This window comes from Glandiceps talaboti, chromosome 13 (genome assembly GCF_964340395.1).
Source record: "Glandiceps talaboti chromosome 13, keGlaTala1.1, whole genome shotgun sequence".
Classification (NCBI taxonomy): Eukaryota; Metazoa; Hemichordata; class Enteropneusta; family Spengelidae; genus Glandiceps; species Glandiceps talaboti.
The window spans coordinates 14622961-14644786 of record NC_135561.1 but is presented as its reverse complement, the minus strand read 5'-3'; the positions used below and the strand labels follow the sequence as shown (position 1 = coordinate 14644786).

General features: G+C 35.6%; 2 protein-coding genes across 2 annotated transcripts in view; both read left to right on the top strand.

Moving 5' to 3' along the window:
* The window catches only part of LOC144444311 (adenylate cyclase type 3-like), a 50797-nt gene extending 40724 nt beyond the window's left edge, over window positions 1-10073 (top strand). The window contains exons 10-19 of the mRNA XM_078133725.1: window positions 368-529; window positions 2599-2803; window positions 3375-3485; window positions 3980-4121; window positions 4992-5074; window positions 6311-6469; window positions 7338-7484; window positions 7953-8175; window positions 8541-8665; window positions 9832-10073. Coding sequence (XP_077989851.1) covers window positions 368-529; window positions 2599-2803; window positions 3375-3485; window positions 3980-4121; window positions 4992-5074; window positions 6311-6469; window positions 7338-7484; window positions 7953-8175; window positions 8541-8665; window positions 9832-9984 — 1510 coding nt within the window. The 3' untranslated portion in view covers window positions 9985-10073. The remainder of the gene's footprint in view (window positions 1-367; window positions 530-2598; window positions 2804-3374; window positions 3486-3979; window positions 4122-4991; window positions 5075-6310; window positions 6470-7337; window positions 7485-7952; window positions 8176-8540; window positions 8666-9831) is intronic.
* A 6701-nt stretch (window positions 10074-16774) lies between these two features.
* The window catches only part of LOC144444310 (putative sodium-dependent transporter YhdH), a 10973-nt gene continuing 5921 nt past the window's right edge, over window positions 16775-21826 (top strand). The window contains exons 1-4 of the mRNA XM_078133724.1: window positions 16775-16919; window positions 19607-19790; window positions 20836-21019; window positions 21767-21826. The exon at window positions 21767-21826 is cut by the window's right edge and continues 55 nt beyond it. Of these exons, the coding sequence (XP_077989850.1) occupies window positions 16881-16919; window positions 19607-19790; window positions 20836-21019; window positions 21767-21826 (467 nt within the window). The 5' untranslated portion in view covers window positions 16775-16880. The remainder of the gene's footprint in view (window positions 16920-19606; window positions 19791-20835; window positions 21020-21766) is intronic.

Genomic DNA, 21826 nt, shown 5'->3' with positions numbered 1-21826 from the left:
CATACATGTTATATAGTACTATTTCAAGGCTGTAGCTTCCATATATTGGTTTTAATTTAAAAACCAAGGTTATCTCTAGTATAGTAGATAATTGATCACTCATGGCGAAAGGTAACTGCAATGATATGTAGATAAACCAAACAAACAGGAGGTTTTATACGTCTTCGACTCGTAGTGGGAAGGCTCCCTAGGTCGTTCATATTGTCTTTAGCTGAAGAAGCAAAACTACTATGGGGATAGTGTTTTTCATCACAAAACATATACCAGGTTTACAAAACTACAACTCACATTTTGAGGCTGTTACTCATCAAATAATTATAAACTACGTCAGTCATATATTTACATTTATTTATCTTTTATTTTTCAGCAATATTTCTAAACTGACCAACCCAATCACCTTGAATTTTAAAGACCCAGAAACTGAGACTCAGTTCCACTGTGAGAAAGAGCGACAAAGTGGTGTGTCCATCGCATGTTCTGTCATCATTATGCTGTTTGCCTTCTTCATCCAGTTAACAATTCTACCAAGGTACGTAAATACAGCGGGGGCAGGGTTGGTGTTGCGTTTCTGTTATTAGACAAGATGTTTATCACATGAAGATAAACAGAGTTCATCTCCAGTGTACCAATAATTGAGACATCACATACACACAACCGGATACTCTTCCTAATCATGTTGAGAAGTGATAAAACATGTCTGTTCTTTTACAGTGGTGTAGCAACAGGCTTTTACTGAAAAGATGGCATATGGTCTCAACAACTTTAATGACTCCAATGACTATCAATAGTAGCATGGTTAGGGGCAATATCCAGAGTTCAGTGTAGGATAAAAATATAGATTCTTTTAGTTTTCAGGTGGATGGGGTGGTTTAGTTCTCATCCCATAAAAAACGATTTTACTTTTAATGGACCTGTTTTGTACCTATAAATAAACATATTTCTAAAACAAATGTTTTCAAATTGATAAATTGGAGAATTTTCACCGTAGTAAATTGCATGGCACTAAAATTTAGTGAAATGTCAATAAAAGAGCTATTTTTTCCTCACTGCATACTGGCTCTGTATTTATAGCACTACATACTACTACATACTGGCTTTGTATTCATAGCACTACATACTACTACATACTGGCTTTGTATTCATAGCAATACATACTACTACATACTGGCTTTGTATTCATAGCACTACATACTACTACATACTGGCTTTGTATTCATAGCACTACATACTACTACATACTGGCTTTGTATTCATAGCAATACATACTACTACATACTGGCTTTGTATTCATAGCACTACATACTACTACATACTGGCTTTGTATTCATAGCACTACATACTACTACATACTGGCTTTGTATTCATAGCACTACATACTACTACATACTGGCTTTGTATTCATAGCAATACATACTACTACATACTGGCTTTGTATTCATAGCACTACATACTACTATATACTGGCTTTGTATTCATAGCACTACATACTACTACATACTGGCTTTGTATTCATAGCAATACATACTACTACATACTGGCTTTGTATTCATAGCACTACATACTACTACACAAATTTGAAATTGATTTGCTGTCTGAAGCCATTTTCAATTTTGGCCAATTTAATTTGAAAGGTCATCTGAGGCCTAATTAGAAGAATTATTATTCTTTATCCGAGTACATTGAACTATTGATCTCGCCCCTTACATTTAGCTTATACATTCTATCTGTGTGCGACATCTCTTTACATTTATTCCTGCATTGACGTTATCAGTGTTTGTGTAAAAAACAACAACCCATCGTGTACGTTCAGTAAAAGATCCGCTGTAAAAGAAATACGTGTCAAGAGTCAAGGTGAATGCCCGGGTTAAATACTGCAATTTTTTTCTGGATGTTGATTTAAGTTTTTTTTGTTTTTTTAGGGCAGAGCACTTAACCTTTTTCCGACCTTCTTTTGGTGTGTCGTTTAGTTCTATATTCCCTTTGGTTTCTTAATTACATCTCCAGACATTACGTCTCGTCAAGTACTCATTGCAATTACCTATGTGTCCTGTTCACGATAGATGACGTGAAACGAATTCTCAATTATTAAATGTAGTGTATCAGAACGTATCCAGGATTTCTTGCGAGAAATAACTTAACATCCTCTGTTTGCTGTAGATTGTACAGCTTTCATTAATAATTTATCATTATGTCACACAAAGATATTGGAAAACTAGGTTTTGAATTTTACGGTTGTTTTCGACGTAATATTCACTTCCGTTCCAGACAACCACGTTCTTATTTTTCAAATACAACCACTACTGTATTAACAGTAGACATGTGGTTGGGAATTGGGTATTTATCTTGGCTTTTAATTAATACACACTACTCCACTATGTTATATGCATTTTTGTTTGTTTGTTTGTTTGTTTGTTTGCTTGTGTGTGTGTGTGTGTGTGTGTTTGTTTGTTTGTTTGTTTGTTTGTTTGTTCGTTTGTTCATTGATTTGTTCTTGGTTTGTTGCCTGATTGTCTATTTGAAATGTGTTATAACAAGATCAAATGATAATATTTACTGATTTTTTTCAATCATTTTTCTCTCTATATCCTCTTTCATTAGAACGCTGGCCAGCTTTCTCACCTTTTCCATTGGATCCATATTGCTGGCCTTTCTAACATTCTTATCTGTGGGCACAAACTTTCCAAACACATTCCCCAAGCCATTGGTCAAATTTGCCAACTGGCTAGAAACCAATCGATGGGCCCGTAAACTGTGGGCAATACTCGTCATCGCCATACTTGGAGCCGCTGACATGATTGACATGGTGAGTATTCATCTGTCATCCAGATGTATTTTTTTGTAAAATTATATTAAAATTTTTATAACAACTGCAAAAAGAGTTGAGAGCAGTTGGTGATAATTTCAAATTCAGAATAGATTCATGTGATTCCAAGAGCAAAATCCTTCGCTTAGTGTAGAGAGGTTCTTGACTCTGTGAGTAGAAATTTTCATTGCTAAGTTCATTAATTTATTGTTTTATATGTATCGCTGTCGCCGACTACAAACGCGTCGGTCAGTAAACAGTCATTCATATTCTGCCGGAAATGACGTTTAGATTTAATTCAAAATGAGACATCGACCTTCTATGTGTAGTACCTATTACAATACAGTTATAGAGGTCACTAACCTCGCCTTCAAGCCCACATAAAGTAAGATTACTTCCTGTATAATTAAGCAAACATGGTTACTCCAATTATTGGACCAAATTTAGGGATATTTAGACCAAATTTATCGACATTTTGATTACAATTGGCGACGCTGTAGCCAAAATTAGGGACATTTACATTACATATGTCAGTGTTTTTACATTTAATATTCCCCTTCATATTTTTCAGTTTTCTTGTGATGTTGATTCGGATTATCCCGCCAACGTGACGTCACTGTATCCTTACGATGACCGATGTTATTATGCTCAATATTTCAACTTTATCGCAGTTTTAGTGTTGGTAAGTTCATGTGAAGGTTTTCAGTCTTGCAACAAACAACAACACTACTTTTTCACGTTTCGTACAGACCATATAAATGTAAAGCAATGCGTTAAATAAATTCAGTACCAGAGAGTGAAAAAAACACTGTCTAGGAAAGAACTAGAATTTCATTATTTCATGCCACTATGAATTTAGTTCAGTCTTTATTGCATTATTCTCGTATTGCATTTACACTTATATTGGCACGCACATTCACTTATTTATGTAGACTTCTTGTTCGTGACAAATTTGTGAAAGTGTGTATAAGCATAATAAAGTGGCCGCCATCATGACTTCGTGTTCACTGTGTGGACAAGATCAGAATCGAATGTAGGTCGTTCATGTTAAATGAGCGGGAAAGTTGCATTTGTTTCCAACGTTACGCCCACATACAATGTCTCTATAAGTTTTATATGTTTGTTTGTTTGTTTGTTTGTTTAATTGTTTAATTGTTTGCTCGTTTACTTTTACAGGTCGGTATTACGGTCTTGGTACAGATTACGAGTAATATCAAATTAATTATGCAGATAGTCATCACAGTCATGTATTGCGTCATCAATATTGTGCTGTTACCGGAACTCCATGATCGCTACGATCAATTCGTTTATTTTTCAAGTAACAAGTAAGTATACATTTTGTATGTATAACGTACTCGCTCAGTCTGTTATCAAAGATGCATTATAAGTCATTGTTGCCTCTTTTTGAACTGAAAGAAAAATGTTTTTCAAGATTACTCTCTGGCTTCACAGATCTTCTGGACATGATAGATATTCGCATTGATTTAAGTAATACTATGTACATGTAGTGGCCCAGTGAGATAGTGACAGTGCAACATATCGACAGACAAACTGACAGACGGACGGACGGAATGACAGACAGACAGACAGACAGACAGACAGACAGACTGTCAGTCAGTCAGTCAGTCAGTCAGTCAGTCAGTCAGTCAGTCAGACAGAGTCTGTCTGTCTTTCCATCTGACTGACCGGACGGACAGACAGACGAGCAAATAGACGAACAAATGGACAGACAGACAAGCAGGCAGAAAGGCAGACAGACTGTATATCTGTCTATCTGTCTCTCCATCTGTTTGTCTACCTGCACGTCTGACTGACTGACTGACTGACGGACAGACATACATACATACATACATACATACAGACAGACAGACAGACGGGCAGGTAAACGAAAACATGGACAGACAGACAGATAGACAGACAGAGACAGGTAGACGAACAGACGGACGGACGGGCAGACAGACAGACAGGCAGGCATACATGCATGCATGCATGCATGCATGCATGCAAGGGTCAATAAGCGTATTCAGAATTACAAACAGTTATCTTTTAATAAGCAGTACAGTCTTCTACATCTTTCCCCAAGCTATTAACAAAACCCCAGTTCAGTTAATACAACATATAAATTAACCGCACCGTATTTTGCAACAAATTGATTCAAACATGCTGTGTACTTTGTCTATTTACAGAGGAGCCTATTTGGTTGCCACCAAGTACGAGCTAACAGCAACTCTATTAATCATATCACTGGCCTTGCTCTACTACAATAGACACGTGAGTATATATAGTATACAAACCGTAGGCTAGATAATGACAGTTGCAGATTGACTATATCTACGTGCCATCCATCACAATCCGTGCTGTTGTAGCTCTCATATGCTTTTCCTGATAGTATAATGCTTTGGAAAAATGATCGAATAAATGGAAAATTGGGGAGCTCTCCAATCATTCCGATTTTCCCTAACGTTTCAGTGTGATACATGAATGCCGAGAATGTACTCCAATGGGCCTAGCGTGAGCCCCAATTTGGTTCGCATTGTGTATCGTAAATCTCCGCAATTTTCACAGTCACATCAAACCTTCTCCAGAAAATTACCACTGTAATAAAAAGAATGTATAGAGAATGATATCACTTGACGATAGGGGGAACAGTTACTAGTGTAAGAGGAAGTTATTACATTATTGAGTAGAATCAGGAGGTATGTTTCCATCAGTAATTTTCAGCTCTGTGGATTAAAATATCTGTGAAAGACAGAAGTTGGCAGAAAATAAATGTCGTGCAATTACGTGGTTATATTTAAAGTGGGTTTTCATGTAAAGTTCCACTCATAATATTTTTTTGCTCTTTCAATTCAATGTTGTACTTATATGCGAGACGTTGGTGAAATCATGCGAGACATAAATACCCTGGGTTCCCTGGATGAAGAATGCCACTCTCAGTTATGCTTGTGTGTCTCCAATGCTAGAGACAGGTGACCTTTTACAGTAAAGGTCAACGTGTTGATATAAAGATTAAGAAAACATAATTCCCGTGTGGTAATTAGATTTCGTGGAAATCATTTTAATTTTTCAATTTTGTAAATAATTTAGTTAGTGTCGACAATGCCATTGGCGCGCTTTCTAATATAAAATAACGAAGGCACACATATCTAAGTCAATAAACTCATCTATCACTAGAGATAGTAATCCCTAGGGTTAAACATTCATGTTTAGTTATTTGCTACATGGTTATACAGGCCTTTAAAGGAGGGGTGGCATCATAAATGAAATGTCATAATGGTTCCTGCCAGAATATTTTTCCGTATACCACTATCTAGATAGCTATTGGTAATAGCTGAGACAGACAGACAGACAGACAGACAGACAGACAGACAGACAGACAGACAGACAGACATAACCACGTACGTATACGTAGACAGACAGACAGACAGACAGACAGACAGACAGACAGACAGACAGACAGACTTATCGCATTGTTAACATGTCTCTTTACATTGTCCATCAATACAGATTGAGGTGACATCCAGACTTCTGTTTCTGTGGCGAGTAGAAGCTAAGAATCAAAAGGACCTAGTGTACGAACTTCGACGGAAGAACGAAGCTTTAATTATGAACATCATGCCAGCACACGTTGCTAAACATTTCCTAGGCACCAAGCGGAAAGACGAGGTACAGTTTGTTCATGCATACACCAAGCTCAAACTAAGTTCTACTCACTTCAACAGAAAATATGGGATTTATACCCTTGTATTTCCATGTCGTGGTAGTGTACGTCTACGTCAGTTTTCTGTGGCTACATGTTACAAATATGGTTCAGTCGAAAAATACCCACAAACTTTAAGGCTCACAACGTTTACACTTTAATAATCACCTCATATAGTGACAAGGCCCCTTAAGTCACTCGTATTTTTCTCGACTGAAAGAAGACTGATGTTGGGAAGTAATGTCTGAGTAACCCTCATAATTATTGGACGGGGCAAGCAACTCAGGTATGCAAATTAGAGACATCTCGCGTTGTCACGTTGTGTACGGGCGAAGTCTCAGCCTAGTGCCCCCGTATTTAGATTCATGCATTGAATGCATCCGAAATTCAGTCGACAGTTGTAATTTTTTTCATATTAATCCAAGCATAAAATGCCACGTACTTCTCAGTTTAGTCCTTATGTTTTATGCAAATAAACCGCTACATCAATCAAAGTAAATTGACAGCACTAAAAGGGCACCATACGGTAGTATCATATACTTTTATTACTGAAAGGCAAAATATGGACAAAAATACGACACGGGAACACATGCTGGCTACGATAATTACAAAATATAGAACACAGAATGATATTACAAACATGTTACTGAATTTGATCAAAGACGAATACTAAACGTTATTTGGGTTCCAAATGTATATGCCAGAACGAGGCAATATACGTAACTTGAATCTGAAATCGTTCGTGAAATTTTAAGAATTCGCCACAAGCGGGCGCTATCACACTTCTGGTTATACCTACAACTTTTGAAATGTCTTCTTGTTGTCTTTCGACAGGAATTGTACAGTCATTCATACGACGAGGTCGGTGTCATATTTGCATCCATTCCAAATTTCTCCGAGTTTTACACCGAAGACCTGATAAATAATCAAGGGGTAGAGTGTCTTAGATTCCTGAATGAGGTCATATCGGATTTTGACGGGGTAAGTTACGATGGTGGAAAGATGTACTGATATTTCGTTTGCTCGCATGATGGTTTACGTCATTGCCAGTATGTCAGACAATTTTAGTTAATGGCGTATATAATAACTTGTTGATTGCAAAGTTAACTATAGGGATTGATAGACAAGCGAATGAACGTTCAGACAATGTATGCAAATATGCCTAGCAACAAGACCACGCCAATAGCATTGGCCAAATGATGGTGTACATCGCAAAAATAACAACAGGGATGGTTAGGTAAGTGGATAAACATCCAAAAGGGGAATACAAATATGCCTAGCAACAAGACCGGTGTCATGCCCATAGCAACAGCCAAATGATGGCGTACATGTATATGGTAACCAAAGGTAACAATGTGGCTGGATAGGCAACCGGATAAACATAAACAAAAAACTGTACATTTGTGCTACAACGCCATTGACACTATTTTCTTTCTTGTTTTCTTGCAGCTTCTCAGCGAGCCTCGTTTCAAGACAATCACCAAGATTAAAACAATATCAAGCACATACATGGCAGCATCAGGAATGTCGACAGACTTCGAACACCTACAGTCATCGGAGACCAAGAAACGATGGTCGCACCTCTCTGATCTTGTAGAATTCTCTCTCGCACTCAGGGAAACACTCACAAAAATAAATCAACAATCGTTCAATAATTTTATTCTAAGAGTTGGTAAGTTATTATTAGTTAGAAATTGTGCTCACTTTAATTTGCCAAATTGATGTTGCTACCTACCCCATCCCCTCCACGTGCACCATCCCCACCCCCTCCCACACACACATGATATGATTAAAAGGAAGGCAGTGATTGGAAACAAAACAATTTTACACGTGTTAGTTGTATTCCACCCATTAGAGTAACTTGCTGCATTGGCCAACGAATTCAACATGGCCGTCATTGGATCTGTAAATTGTCCCTACATTTTTGAAAACCCATTTGATGTGCCATACATTTGCAGTAGTAACATTTAAAACACGACGACTATATGTACTTCTATCACATTAGTTTGTTTGCTTGTTTTGTGTATCGTTGTACAGGACTTAACCAGGGACCAGTGCTAGCAGGTGTCATCGGTGCACGTAAACCACACTATGATATTTGGGGCAACACAGTGAACGTAGCAAGCAGAATGGAGAGCACAGGAAAGGCCGGACACATTCAGGTGTGGTTGCGATTCCATCGTGACATTTTATGTATACTCTACTTCCCAATCCCATCTATCTATCTATCTATCTATCTATCTATCTATCTATCTATCTATCTATCTATCTATCTATCTATCTATCTATCTATCTATCTATCTATCTATCTATCTATCTATCTATCTATCTATCTATCTATCTATCTATCTATCTATCTATCTATCTATCTATCTATCTATCTATCTATCTATCTATCTATCTATCTATGTATGTGTGTGTGCGTGCGTGTTCGTTTGTTTGTCTATCTATCTATCTATCTATCTATCTATCCATCTATCTATCTATCTATTTATTTATTTATTTATTATTCATTCATTCATTCATTCATTTTTATGAACCAGGTTGCCCCAATTACAAGTTCCTAAGACAGATTAACAGCTGTTTAAAATATACAAATGAAGAGACAATAAAAACACTGCTAAAATGATGTTGAAATAAGAAATTTGTATGTAAAACATTCACACACAAAAATTAAAATCGACAAACAAGTCAACATTCAGCTCTTGGAGCTAAGAAAGAGTCCGGGATAAAAAAAAAATTGCCCTAGCATTTTAACAATGTGGACTATGAACATGCATTTTAAGTGTTCTGAACTATGCAGTGGCAAGAATTTTACTCTCCGTGTAATTTACGAAAAATAACTACACAGTACAGATGTATGCACTTCGCTACTTAAGACGCACGGCACATGTCAGTGGGAAGATGAATACCACGTCCTCTCAACTATATCGCACTCAGTGGAGCATTGATCACACACCTCCGTCAACGCTGAACAGTTCTTCCAATAAATCAGTTTTATCGTTCAAAAAGCAAACGAAGGCGCCTCCAGTGCCAGTAGGTGAGCTCGATGATTGATGCGAGTAAAGACAGGGCGCAATGGCACGTGTATAAACAGTTAGTCTTGGTTACTTACAATGGTTGTTTCCCGTGACATTTGCTCTACTGATGAAATTAAAGCGAGTGGATTTAATTTTAAAAAATCGCTTTAATTAAATAATTGGGTGTTCCATCCGCGATTTGTTCTTATGAATAAATGAATTAATTGTAAGTTCTGCCATAAGAAATGTTGAACCTTCGCTAGAATTATGCCACTAACCACAGTTGCTTTTTTATCTCTATCTATTAGGTTGTTGAAGCTACCATGAACATTCTCAAACCTTTTGGTTATAAATTTGAGAAACGAGGTATGATTAAGGTCAAGGGTAAAGGTGAACTTTTGACCTATTATCTCGTCGGTAAAGAAGATTCAACGGACAGCATACCCGGAGTAATCTCATAGCAACATAGATTACCATGGCAACAATATTGTATATAGTAGACTTGCATAATTTTCATCAATAACTTTGTGAAGTTTAATAGTTCGTCAATCGCAGGGTAAAAAGTGATCGCGGCTGCATGACAAGGAAACTTTAAAATGTTAACTGGTTCATATAAAAGCTGAAAAGATAAGTCAATACAATGGTCGACGTCTAAAAACTCGTTTTCCAAAAGAATATGGAAGCGTACGTGTATAGTAAACCCCCGAAGGACGTCGTTCCATCCACGGGCGAAGACTATCATATGACACGTACTGAGTCAAACATTGTATTCTCCGTGACTTAATACTCTATCGAACGCATGGCACAAGTAACTGTACTCTGGCTGAGACAACAAAGCTACGGAAGACAGTCTTTATATTAAAGATATGAAATATACATGGAAGATGATCTTTCTTGCTGCAGCTGTTTACCCAAGGACTTAACTTCTTCACCGGGACATCCTCAATTCCTAAATATCATGAACTATGTGTGACTGGTACAATATCATACGATAATAGGAGAAGAATCAATGCCACTAAATATTTCAATATTTTTCAGCTTAATCTTAAATATCTTGAACGGCAACCCTACTGAAAATGCTAAAGTTCCTGAATAATATATGAACTTTAAAAGTGCATGACGTCATTAATGTGGAAAACAGTGTGTATAATCCGCTTAGCCTGAGGATGCATGTGAATGGATTACAGCGCGTTGCAAGTTACTGTTCATGGTCCCAGATTGATATAACCACGCAGAAACCAAGGAGAAACTACAATTTAAGATTAGCGAGTTGGCATATTTTTGATACATTTAGCCTGAATGAAACAAAAAAATTACATAAACTTTAACTAGACGCAGACACGCGGACGCCATTGTTTGATGTCTGCATGTTGGCGCTGTAGTTTATTTACAGACAAAATGTCGCAAGAAAACTCTATTCATTCGATCTTGCTATCTTAAAGTGTAGCATGCACAGTTTCTTATTGGTTTCTGTGTCCTTATATTGAACGAAGCGAGTGAACAGTAACCTGTAACGCGCTATAATGCCAATAAAGCAACTCCAGGTAGTATTCAGCCAAACTGAATTGGTATACGGAAAAACTATCATTTACAGAGCAATTTACTTTTATGAAATACAGTGTTATTATAGAGATGTGTAAAAGAGTGAAGCAAAGTATCTTGGATATTTGTCAGTTGTTGCTACTTTGTGCCAGCCCTCAGTGGCACAGATAGACGTGTAATATTAGGTCCAAGACATTGAGTTTTTGAGAGTGAGCAAAGCAAATGGAACGCCATTTAAGTAAATGTGGGTAAGGTGTTAATAACATTTGATATCGATGCAGAACATTTAGACATTTAGCTTTACAAAATATGGTGTTGAGGTTTAAAGTGTTTTTTTTTTTCAGATTCGACATATTATATAAAATATAGCAAAATGCACAAACTTTTCTATCTCCCTCCAAAGTTTCTATGTAACTGTAACCGTCGATGTAAGATTTTTGCACATGATCTGTGAAGTACAGAAATCACGTGATCAATACTGTTATGCTCGGATAACAAAATCAAATATTACAATTGATGTTTGTTTTGTCCATTTATATTATACTAAGGGTCCCGTTTTCCTGGATGTTTTATGTGTGAAATATCACTTTAAAAAAGATGTTGCCATGACTTTATAAACTATCTATGCACTATATGTATATATTTGCAACACAATGACAACAAAAGGCTGTCACTATGACAACAAAGGCTGCATCTTAAAACCATTCCGTCAGAGACAAAACGGACTTTATATGTTTGCTAATGGAGACAATCCAGCCCCGAATCCTCCCGACTCCCTTCATTAGAAGATCTTAGAAACTCATAGGGCAAACCAGCCCGGTTCCCGGCGACCAGTTTATCAGAAACTTATAAAGATCAATGAATTGAAGTGGTCACATACATGGATTACATTAGACATGAGTATCTATTTACACTTTAGGAGTCTGATTTAATAAAATAACTTTAGTTTCTTTTTCTTCAATAAAAAAACCAATGTGAAACAACATAGACCGTCTGTATTTTTAACTCGATAAATTGCACACAAAAAAATGAAAAATGTGTTGTACGCACATGCTAGGAAGTAATTAATAAACATTTAAATAAACTTGGAGGTCAACACAATTTGAATCACTTCATCTCGTATAGTCTGACCAAAGATTCGGTCTTTCTTTTTTCATATTTTCTTTTCAAGTAGAAAAAATGCAAATAGTTCTTTTGTTTATTAAAATTCTCCAAAGTAAATAGTAATTTGTCATCCATAGGAATACAGAGATCTCTAATTCAAAAGGAACAAGTTCTAGGAGATAAAATATTATAAATGGCAGTCCAGGAGACCCTGGGGAGGAGAGGGGAGGGGTGTATCGAGAGACAATAATCTATCCATTCCTATAGATTTACATGTATTTAAGTGGTTTTAATTAAATAAAATGGGAATTTTGTTCAAAATTATCTTTCTAGTTTCATCTTGATATCCTATTGTATCGATTTCAGTATCTCTCTTGTTATTTTAAATATAATTTTTTTTTTATTCTTGTCATGTCTTGGACATTTCATTTTGGTTTAGTTTATTTCATTCTTAGAGAGATGTTCTCACAATCAACTATTTTATACATTTACGTATTTGAATCGAAGTACAAAACTCGAGATACACGTCATTACTGGGCAGCTTAAAGTTTCATTTACTCCAACTTTGATTTGGTTAAAAGAGGGTTTTTTTTGGATAAAGTAGAGATTAGACAGATATCACTTTTGTGTTATTGTTATGTTGTTTGATAGAAATATCTTCACGAGTGAAACTCGTATAAAACGTCATGTATCCGTCGTACGTTTTTAGAGGTATTAATTTCTGATAATCGACAAATGAAACCCCCCAAAAAATCATTTGGATCCGTCCTGCTTACAATGAAATAAATCAAGCTGCCATTCTCGCAAACCAGAGCTGTTATTTCTTCCGCTACACCAGTGGTGGAACGCTCGTTAAGAACGGTGCCGTAAAACAGGCCGTGGTTTGCGACGATGCAAGCTGTAAGATAAAGTATAATGATGAATGATAATTTAAAATTAGTAGATATCTACGGTTGATAAGAAACTGTTATCAAACCCGGCGGCATTGTGAGTGAACCCCCAGAAACAACAATGTAACCAATAGCGAACTTGCAAACCCGCCATGTTGAATGTTGCGTCCTGGGAAATGTGATAATAAATACTAATCAATTAGTATTTGTAAACAATGTTGATACATTGTTTGTAACCACAAATAATCAATTCATAGTTACCCTGACAATTGTGACAATCGTTTCTCAAATTTTATCAGTAGTTCCAGATTAGAACCACGGATAATCTCACAGTCCTTTGCGTCTGAACATGCTCAGTCTGGATTGCAAGTTCCCTATTGTGATTGTCTGATTAAACATATAGCGAGACATCCAACACACTCTTGTAGAAAAGGTTATGGTAGTAGTGCGTTCTCACCGACCATGTATATTTCTAATTTTAAACAACATACTGTGTACATTTCCTAAACTTTGCGCAGCTCTGTCGATTTTCATTGTATCTTTAATAACTTTCATATATTTATTTAGTACTTCATCGGTATTGGATCATTTTTGTCAATCCATTGGTTATATCATATTTTATTTTTTAAAAAGGGTTTAATATTTGCCCTTTCAAATCTAAGCTGCGACAATATCAATTACCATTTGAAATATAAATCATGTACATTATGTATATTAACGATGATTTTATGTGCATTTGTTGCATTTTCGGAAATTTTGATCACAGCCATTTTTAGTACAGATGTAAAATTTTTGAAATGTGTAGACAGTACCTACCTGATTAATACATATTTTTCATTGTCCATAACGTCCGTAAGCGAACAGGTTGCTTAGTTGAATTGTATGTGTGGGTTAAAGCCATTATCAGAACGCAGCATTTCGAACAAAATGATGATGATGATGATGATGATGATGATGATGATGATGATGATGATGATGATGATGATGATGATGATGATGATGATGATGATGATGATGATGATAACGATGAAGATAGTGATATATTGTAGTATATACCTATGGATTGCTCAAACGAAAAGTCGCACAAATTCAAATTCGGTTATTACGGACATATTTCCGAACTACAGCCAGTTCTTCGTGTATTCTAATTTTCATTTGTAATGTTAATTTTAAATCTGTAAATAATGAAATGCTTTTTCTCTTGCAAAGATATCACTCGGCATGACGTCACAAGACAAGTTCTATTATTAGTGTATCCCATCATGTCTTTTTACATTTAAATAATCATTTGATAATGTGTAACAAATGTGATCACTATCAATAAAGTTCCTGAAAATAAAACCACCTTGTTGTAGTTTTTGTACAACACAACACAACACAACACAACACCACGCAACGCAGCGCATCGCAGCACAACACATGTACAACACAACATAACACAACACAACACAACACAACATATCACAACATAACACAACACAACACAACACAACACAACACAACACAACACAACACGCACACAACACAACACAACACAACACAACACATCGCAACGCAACGCAGCGCAACGCAGCACAACACATGTACAATTCAACACAACACAACACAACACGCACACAACACAGCACAACACAACACAACACGCACACAACACAGCACAACACAACACAACACAATACAATACAATACAACACAATACAATACAACACAATACAACACAATACAACACAACACAACACAATACAATACAATACAATACAATACATAAATATTTCACTTAACCTCAACATGCATTTGACCAGACTCTAGAATTTAGCATTGTTTGATATTTGGCACACGTTCTCATAAAAACAAACTTATTTAAGTCATATTTAAATACATGGAATCCAGACTAGTATTGATAAACTTGATATATTAATTTTTTTTTAAATCAAAATCTCAGTAGACTCTTAACAATGTGTTATTGGTGATAAACTATGGAAATTGAATCTTCCCAAAAAATTGCACACTGTAAATAGTGCGCACGCGCTGTATATTTTTAAAAATTAATTAGTTTTAACTATACTATTCTTAAAGGTAACTGTTTTCCCGCCATTTTTTGAAGTAAAATATATATGGCTACATAGCAATTCAGATTATTCTGTCAATGTTCTATATATTGTACGTAGATTGATAGTTTTCTGTTTTTCCTAAACGCGTGGTGCTAGCGTAACGGTTTCATAGCTACGCATGACACGGCAGTACTCAAAGTCTCGCCAGGTGAAAATAACAGCAAGCACAAAGCAGAGACATCTGAATGACGCCGATAACGACAGCATATTCAACAGGGACACTTTGGATTGATGACCGTTTGTAAATAGCAGTGAGAGAGATACGGCCCATCAACCCATACTTTTGTCAAATAATTTTAATGTAATACCGTGTAGGACAATGGGCGATCATTCATGATTCAACAGGTACAAATCATAAACATATGGCAACAAAATATTTTTATTACAATATGAAGATTCAGTTACAGTAAACTTAACAGGGGTAATTTTTTATCAAAATTTAATGTTGTCAAGAAATACGGCTGTCTGGTGACATATGCAAAAGTTGGTCCGGTACAAAAACTGACCCTACGCAACCCCTTATTATGGCGTCACTGATGCTTTGCCAATGCAACAATGGATACCATTGTTACCACATGCCTTTGAATTCCACATCTACGTCAGAGATGATCACAGGGTGCAGGATGAATAATCATTTTGTTCTCGCGATTTTACGGATTTCTAATATTATATTCTCTATATTTCAAATAAAAATATCGCCACCATAACTATTGTTTCCTCACTGTTTTTCCTATTTCCTAATTTCTTGCTGTCTTATCAGAGTTCACCAATATTTTGCATTGATTAGTAGATTGCTAATCCATGAACAAACTAACGGGCTATTTGCCCAAGTAACGCTTGATCCGAATAATGGTACTTCCATTTAGTTATGGTGAATCTGTTACATTTCTCGTCCACGTTTTGTTTTTATTTTTACTTGCACAAATCAACATTGAAATATGCCAATTTTCTATAATCGAATCAAGTGGTATCCCTCTCCTACATCTATCTACAGAGGGCGTAAAATATACCAATTGATCAAAGCTAAAATGGAGAAATGCCACGCCTAAATGAATTTAACGAATGATTGATCATATTTACCGCACTTTCCAAGAGATATCGATGAAGACAAAAGGTTCGAATAAAATTGGTAAAGAGACATCTTTCACAGCAGAAATAATGTGTTAAGAAAGACGTAAAATGGTGTATAAAAAATATTTGAATTTCAAATATCCATTTGCAGTCAAACATTTATTAAAATCCAATTTCTTCATGTTTAATTGAACATTCCACAGTTACATAAACTTGTGGACGGAAAAGGTAACGGATTATGGTGGCAATATTGAAAATTTTTATTTGAAATATAGAGAAAATAATATTAGGAATCCGGAAAATTGAAAAAGAAATTGAAAGAAAATTGAATATTAATATCTTCCTGTACCCTGTGAGATGATCTACTTTATATTATTTAGCTGCAGGACTTGTACTTCAGTGTACTTTATTAAGTAACATGACCGTTATACGGCCCTGCAATGAGTATTGATGCACGCACTCAATAGGTCACCTCGTGTAAAAAACACGATTACGTAAGTTTGAATAATACGTCTGCTTTTGTGTGGGGGAACTATGTCCGTTCTCACTTAGACCGGGTAAGCCGTGCTGTCAACGTTTATTACTGCCGAGGTAGCTGCCCTTGTGTGTATATATGTGTGTGAAAACTGACAACCGAAGATGACACAATATCAGGACATGGAGGGTAACCCACAAGAGGTAGGTTTACAAATAGAGTACGTTCGCGAATACTGTAAAATGTTGAATTGAGTTCCATTTATGGTTTCTTCATTTCGCCATGTTTGAAATTCACACCGTTACACTAAGTAGCATGCCGAGCTTGCAATATTGATGCATGAACAGTATCAAAATCTACATAGCGGCTGAGATAGCAACGGTTCAACTGTGACTTTTATTTTGTACGCTGTGACGCTAACTCCATACTACAATTCTTACCCAAGGCCGCATACGAGATGTACATACATGTTGATGATTTTGAATGTAGGTCACTTTAATGCGCAATTCCACCATTGTACAACTACATTAAGTTATTTTTAAACAATTGAACAAAATTTGGGTAAAATATATCAGATATTTGTAGTTCTTCATGTCGTCGTTGTAAAATGTGTCAAAAACTGTCTTGTCTTTACAAAATGGCGACCGTTTTGTCCGTGTCTATTGCAGTTGACGTCTGCTACATTACTAGCCACCACTGTAACTGCGTATAGTCAATAATAATAAATTACTGACATAGAATAGCCAAAAATAGACTAGCCAGGCGGTGTTCAACCGTATACTGAGTTATATTCGTATCTACATATTGAGTGATTAATACAATTTCGAGTATGCGCCTATTTTGTAAATATTTCTCACCCAGCTACTAAGCAACACATCCTGTCGTCTCTCTCTAACGTCATCTTAGCTTTCCTTGAATATTGAGGTCATTTCAAATTTGAGTCTCCATGGAAACAAATGATCAATTTGTAAGTAGCTATGCATCAATGTGACTTCTACATGTAAAATTACAGACGACAATAACGGGTTTGGTTTTTTTTAAGAAAAAATATTTTTGGACAAATAAAAAAATGTTCACCTAAAGACCATAAGGTAAAATGAAAATAAAAAAGCATTAGTTTCCGATAACATGACTTCAGAAAATGGGGTAGGTAGGTCGGAATTTTATTATATTTTACTTTAATATTTTTTTTAATTACCTCGACCCATACTCGCAGATCACAATACTTTGGTGAGAGTTTGATGAGGTGTAAAAGAAGTAAATGAAGACAGTTAGACGGCGTTATGCTGACTGTATGTACTGTTATTGGCTAAAAAAAGAGACATGGAGTACGATTTCTAAAAAAAAGTGACCACAGATTGGGCAAAGGCACGAAGGTGTACACGGAAATAGAAGTAAATTGAACTGTTACCGTTTTACCTTTTTTGTATGCAAACAATGTTTAGGGTCGGAGGCTTAAACTAGGGTCAGTTTGGTTATGGGAAACACGCTATTTTTGACTAGTATTTGGCCTAATGGCTATAGAAACTGTGTGTACTCATTCCTAACAGGTAACTCCACTATCCCCTTTCAAACATCCAGCTAATTTTGACGACAGTGAATTACAACGTTTCGGAATTTGTATATTATACTTGTTAATAGCGTACACTTTGGGTCATTCACCTTTTTATATGGTTTTTTCCTTATATCCTTGTAAACTTAAAGCATTCTAATGTCTGAAATTCATTTTGTAAATTAATACAAATACGAAATTGGTTTATTAACCATTAATTAATTTATTATTTATGTATTAATTAATTAATTAATTAATTAATTAATTAGTAGTACATGTAGTAGTTCACTTAAGGAAGGAGCTAGTATGATCGTTGATCCTAATAATTTGTTATGAATGTTCAGAGAAAAGACTGATGTATACAATGTTATCTTGTTGAAAACTATTTATAGCATGAACTGTTATGATTATGTATCTCCCAAAAAACACGTACGTAAACGTACATACATACATACATACATACATACATACATACATACATACATACATACATACATACATACATACATACGCACGCACGCACGCACGCACGCACACACACACACATACATACATACATACATACATACATACATACATACATACATACATACATACAAAAATACATACCACTCACATACATACATACATACATACATACATACATACATACATACATACATACAATCGACGTACTGTGGTTGACAATGGAAATTGGTATTTTTGTTGTTTAGCTTCCACTCTATATCATAATGATACAACCCACGAAAAAAACACCAGTACGGTTGTTTGTTTGCTTGAATGGCGTGAGCAAACGAAAGACTTCACACAAAGACAAAATTAGGAAAAAAAACAACAATATATATAACTTATACAAAAACAACAAGGGTGGGTACCTTTGATATAGGTTAATATATGACGATTTTAGCAGTTTGTTTATAGCTTTGAAAGTTGATATAACAATAACAATCGTACTTAATGTTTTGCTTTGTCAGTAAACATGGGTCATGGGGTCCGGGCACCTGTAGTATTAATGCTTTGATGAGTATCTAATTACATTGTATGTCTTTGCATGAAACTTGTCTCAATCCAACTTACCACAATCAAGTAAACATACCGGTGTTTTTTCACGGGTTGTATCTCGTTGTTTCTCTTCAAACCCTTACCGCCCTCTACGGTGCAAGTAATCAGTACACAGCAATCTGAGTCTTTAATTTCGCTATTCTTTTTCATGTGTTTATCAATCTCCATTAATTAATTCAAACTTTGAAAAGACATCATTTATGTGTGACTTACATTGCTTTTAAGTTTGTCAATTCTGTGTGCTATATTGATGTACGTGACTGTGCTTTTTTTCAGTCTGGGACTTTGGAAACTAAGCATGGGCAGACGACGAGTCCACCAAAAGTTCATTATGAAAACAATTCCGATGCCAAGTTCAAGTACAAAATTGGTATGATACTATCATGTGTTGGTTGTATGGTCGGAACAGGCAATATATGGAGATTTCCCAGAATAGCAGCTAACAACAGTGGAGAAAATGGTAACGTCCATTGAGGTTTTTTTTTATCTGTTGTGTCAAAGTTCAACCATTTCATTTCAAACACGTCATAGAAGTCAGTGTATGGTGACGTCACAGTCTTAATTTTAGACAGTCTATTCATAAAAGTGCGACCTTACACAAAATTCGTCTATTGTCGTATTCACCTCGATTGATCATGTAGTACGTATTCTATATAGCATTGTTTCCCTATATGAACTACGACCCTAATGGTTAAAATGCAACTTGAACTTTTTTATACTAATCGATCATAGATATATTTTTTAATTAATTAATTAATTAATTAATTAATTAATTAAAATAAAACTGTTAATTAGTGATCAGTCTTATCCATTGATAATACAGTAGAATGATGGGTTTAAATCTGGAGCCATATTTTCTTGTGAACCCATTTTCGTGTTAGTTTGGCTTGCTTCGATACCTAACTATGGTAATGCTCATTAAATATTCAATACCCGGTCACAAGCTCGGTCAAACACATTTAGTCACAGCGATTGTCGCATATTATTTCACAGCGTGTATCGTCTCAAAACAGTTGTGTGACACAGCTACAGAAAGTTAATAGAGAATAGTTTCATGTTTTCGTGTGGCTCTGAGATACTGGTAACACTAATGCAAGAACCTGGGATAGAAACTCAAACTTTTAAAAACTATTTCAAATCTACAGTACACCTAAAGATTATGTCTTTCACACCTTGCATACAGTTTAACCACAGGGAGCCCAGGAATCGTGTTACTAACAAACAAACAAACAAACAAACAAACTATGCATTGGTGAGGGGAATATCATTTCCCTGTGGTTTATTTCAACTAAATGCTATGCTTAAAAAAATGCCTCGGTCACCAAGGGGAATCAAATGTATAGAGTATAAAACACAAATAAAAACTTGATGGTGTCAAGAAAACTCAACACCTACAAATTGTTCTCAGTATATATTCAAATGAAACATTACTCAGATTAATATTCATATTTATATTATAAGCCCGTTATCAAGATATTCTTTGTTTTCCCTCTTTTCAATGATAGGTGCCTTGCAGTTTTTACTTGTCTGGGGTGTGTTTTTATTTCTCTGGTCCATACCAATGATTGTGATAGAGTATGCCACAGGTCGGTATGTGAAGAAAGCACCTGTTCTTGTCTACAAAGAACTGCTCGGTCCCAAGAACATGTGGTGCGGTGGATGGATTCTTATTGTTGATCTAGGAATTACGTAAGTGTTTTGAAGTACATGTTTGTATTACCATACGAGGAACTGTACGCTTATTAGAATCTACAAGGATGTGAATTTTAAAACGATTTTACTTTGTACATGTAATTTAGAATTATTGGAAATATTTCCACTCGTTGGTATTTTGTCATTTAGTTAGAGTGAACACCACTCCAAGAAAGAAAGACATTTTCCATTCTCGCAGAACACAGGTGATATTACATCCCCGACACTGCGATATATTAAACTTGACGGCGCGTTTTAGCAAGTGCCGTAAAAGAGGGTGTGGCTTACGACGTTAGGTATCTTCATAACCTTTGGGTTCTGGAGAGTCATTTCATGATTTCACATCACATACATAATTTACGCTCGGTTGCCAAGAAACACCAATTTGACACCAAAGCATGGTGGGTTGGGTCTAGGCAGACATGATTATTCATACGATGCTCACTGAATGTTCATAGCTCCTAGGAGTTTACTTTATATACTGCATTATGCATGTTGTTGAAGTCAATAATTTCAAACGTCGCATTTTGCTTCACTGTACAAATCAAATACGATTTTGTTATTGATACTTGAAGTCAAAATACGATTTTTTCTTTAAAATACATTTGTTGATATCATTTTATTCCCTTAGATTTTGTATTTGATTTTCGTGCATGCTAGGTATATGCATGTATATAAATGTCCACAGACATTTACTTTATTTTTTATTTTCATGTAATATACTTTTAAACAATTTTTTTCTAGGTGTTACTACTCAGTTGTCCTCGGTTGGTGTTTTTATTATCTGTTTTATACCATAGCCCA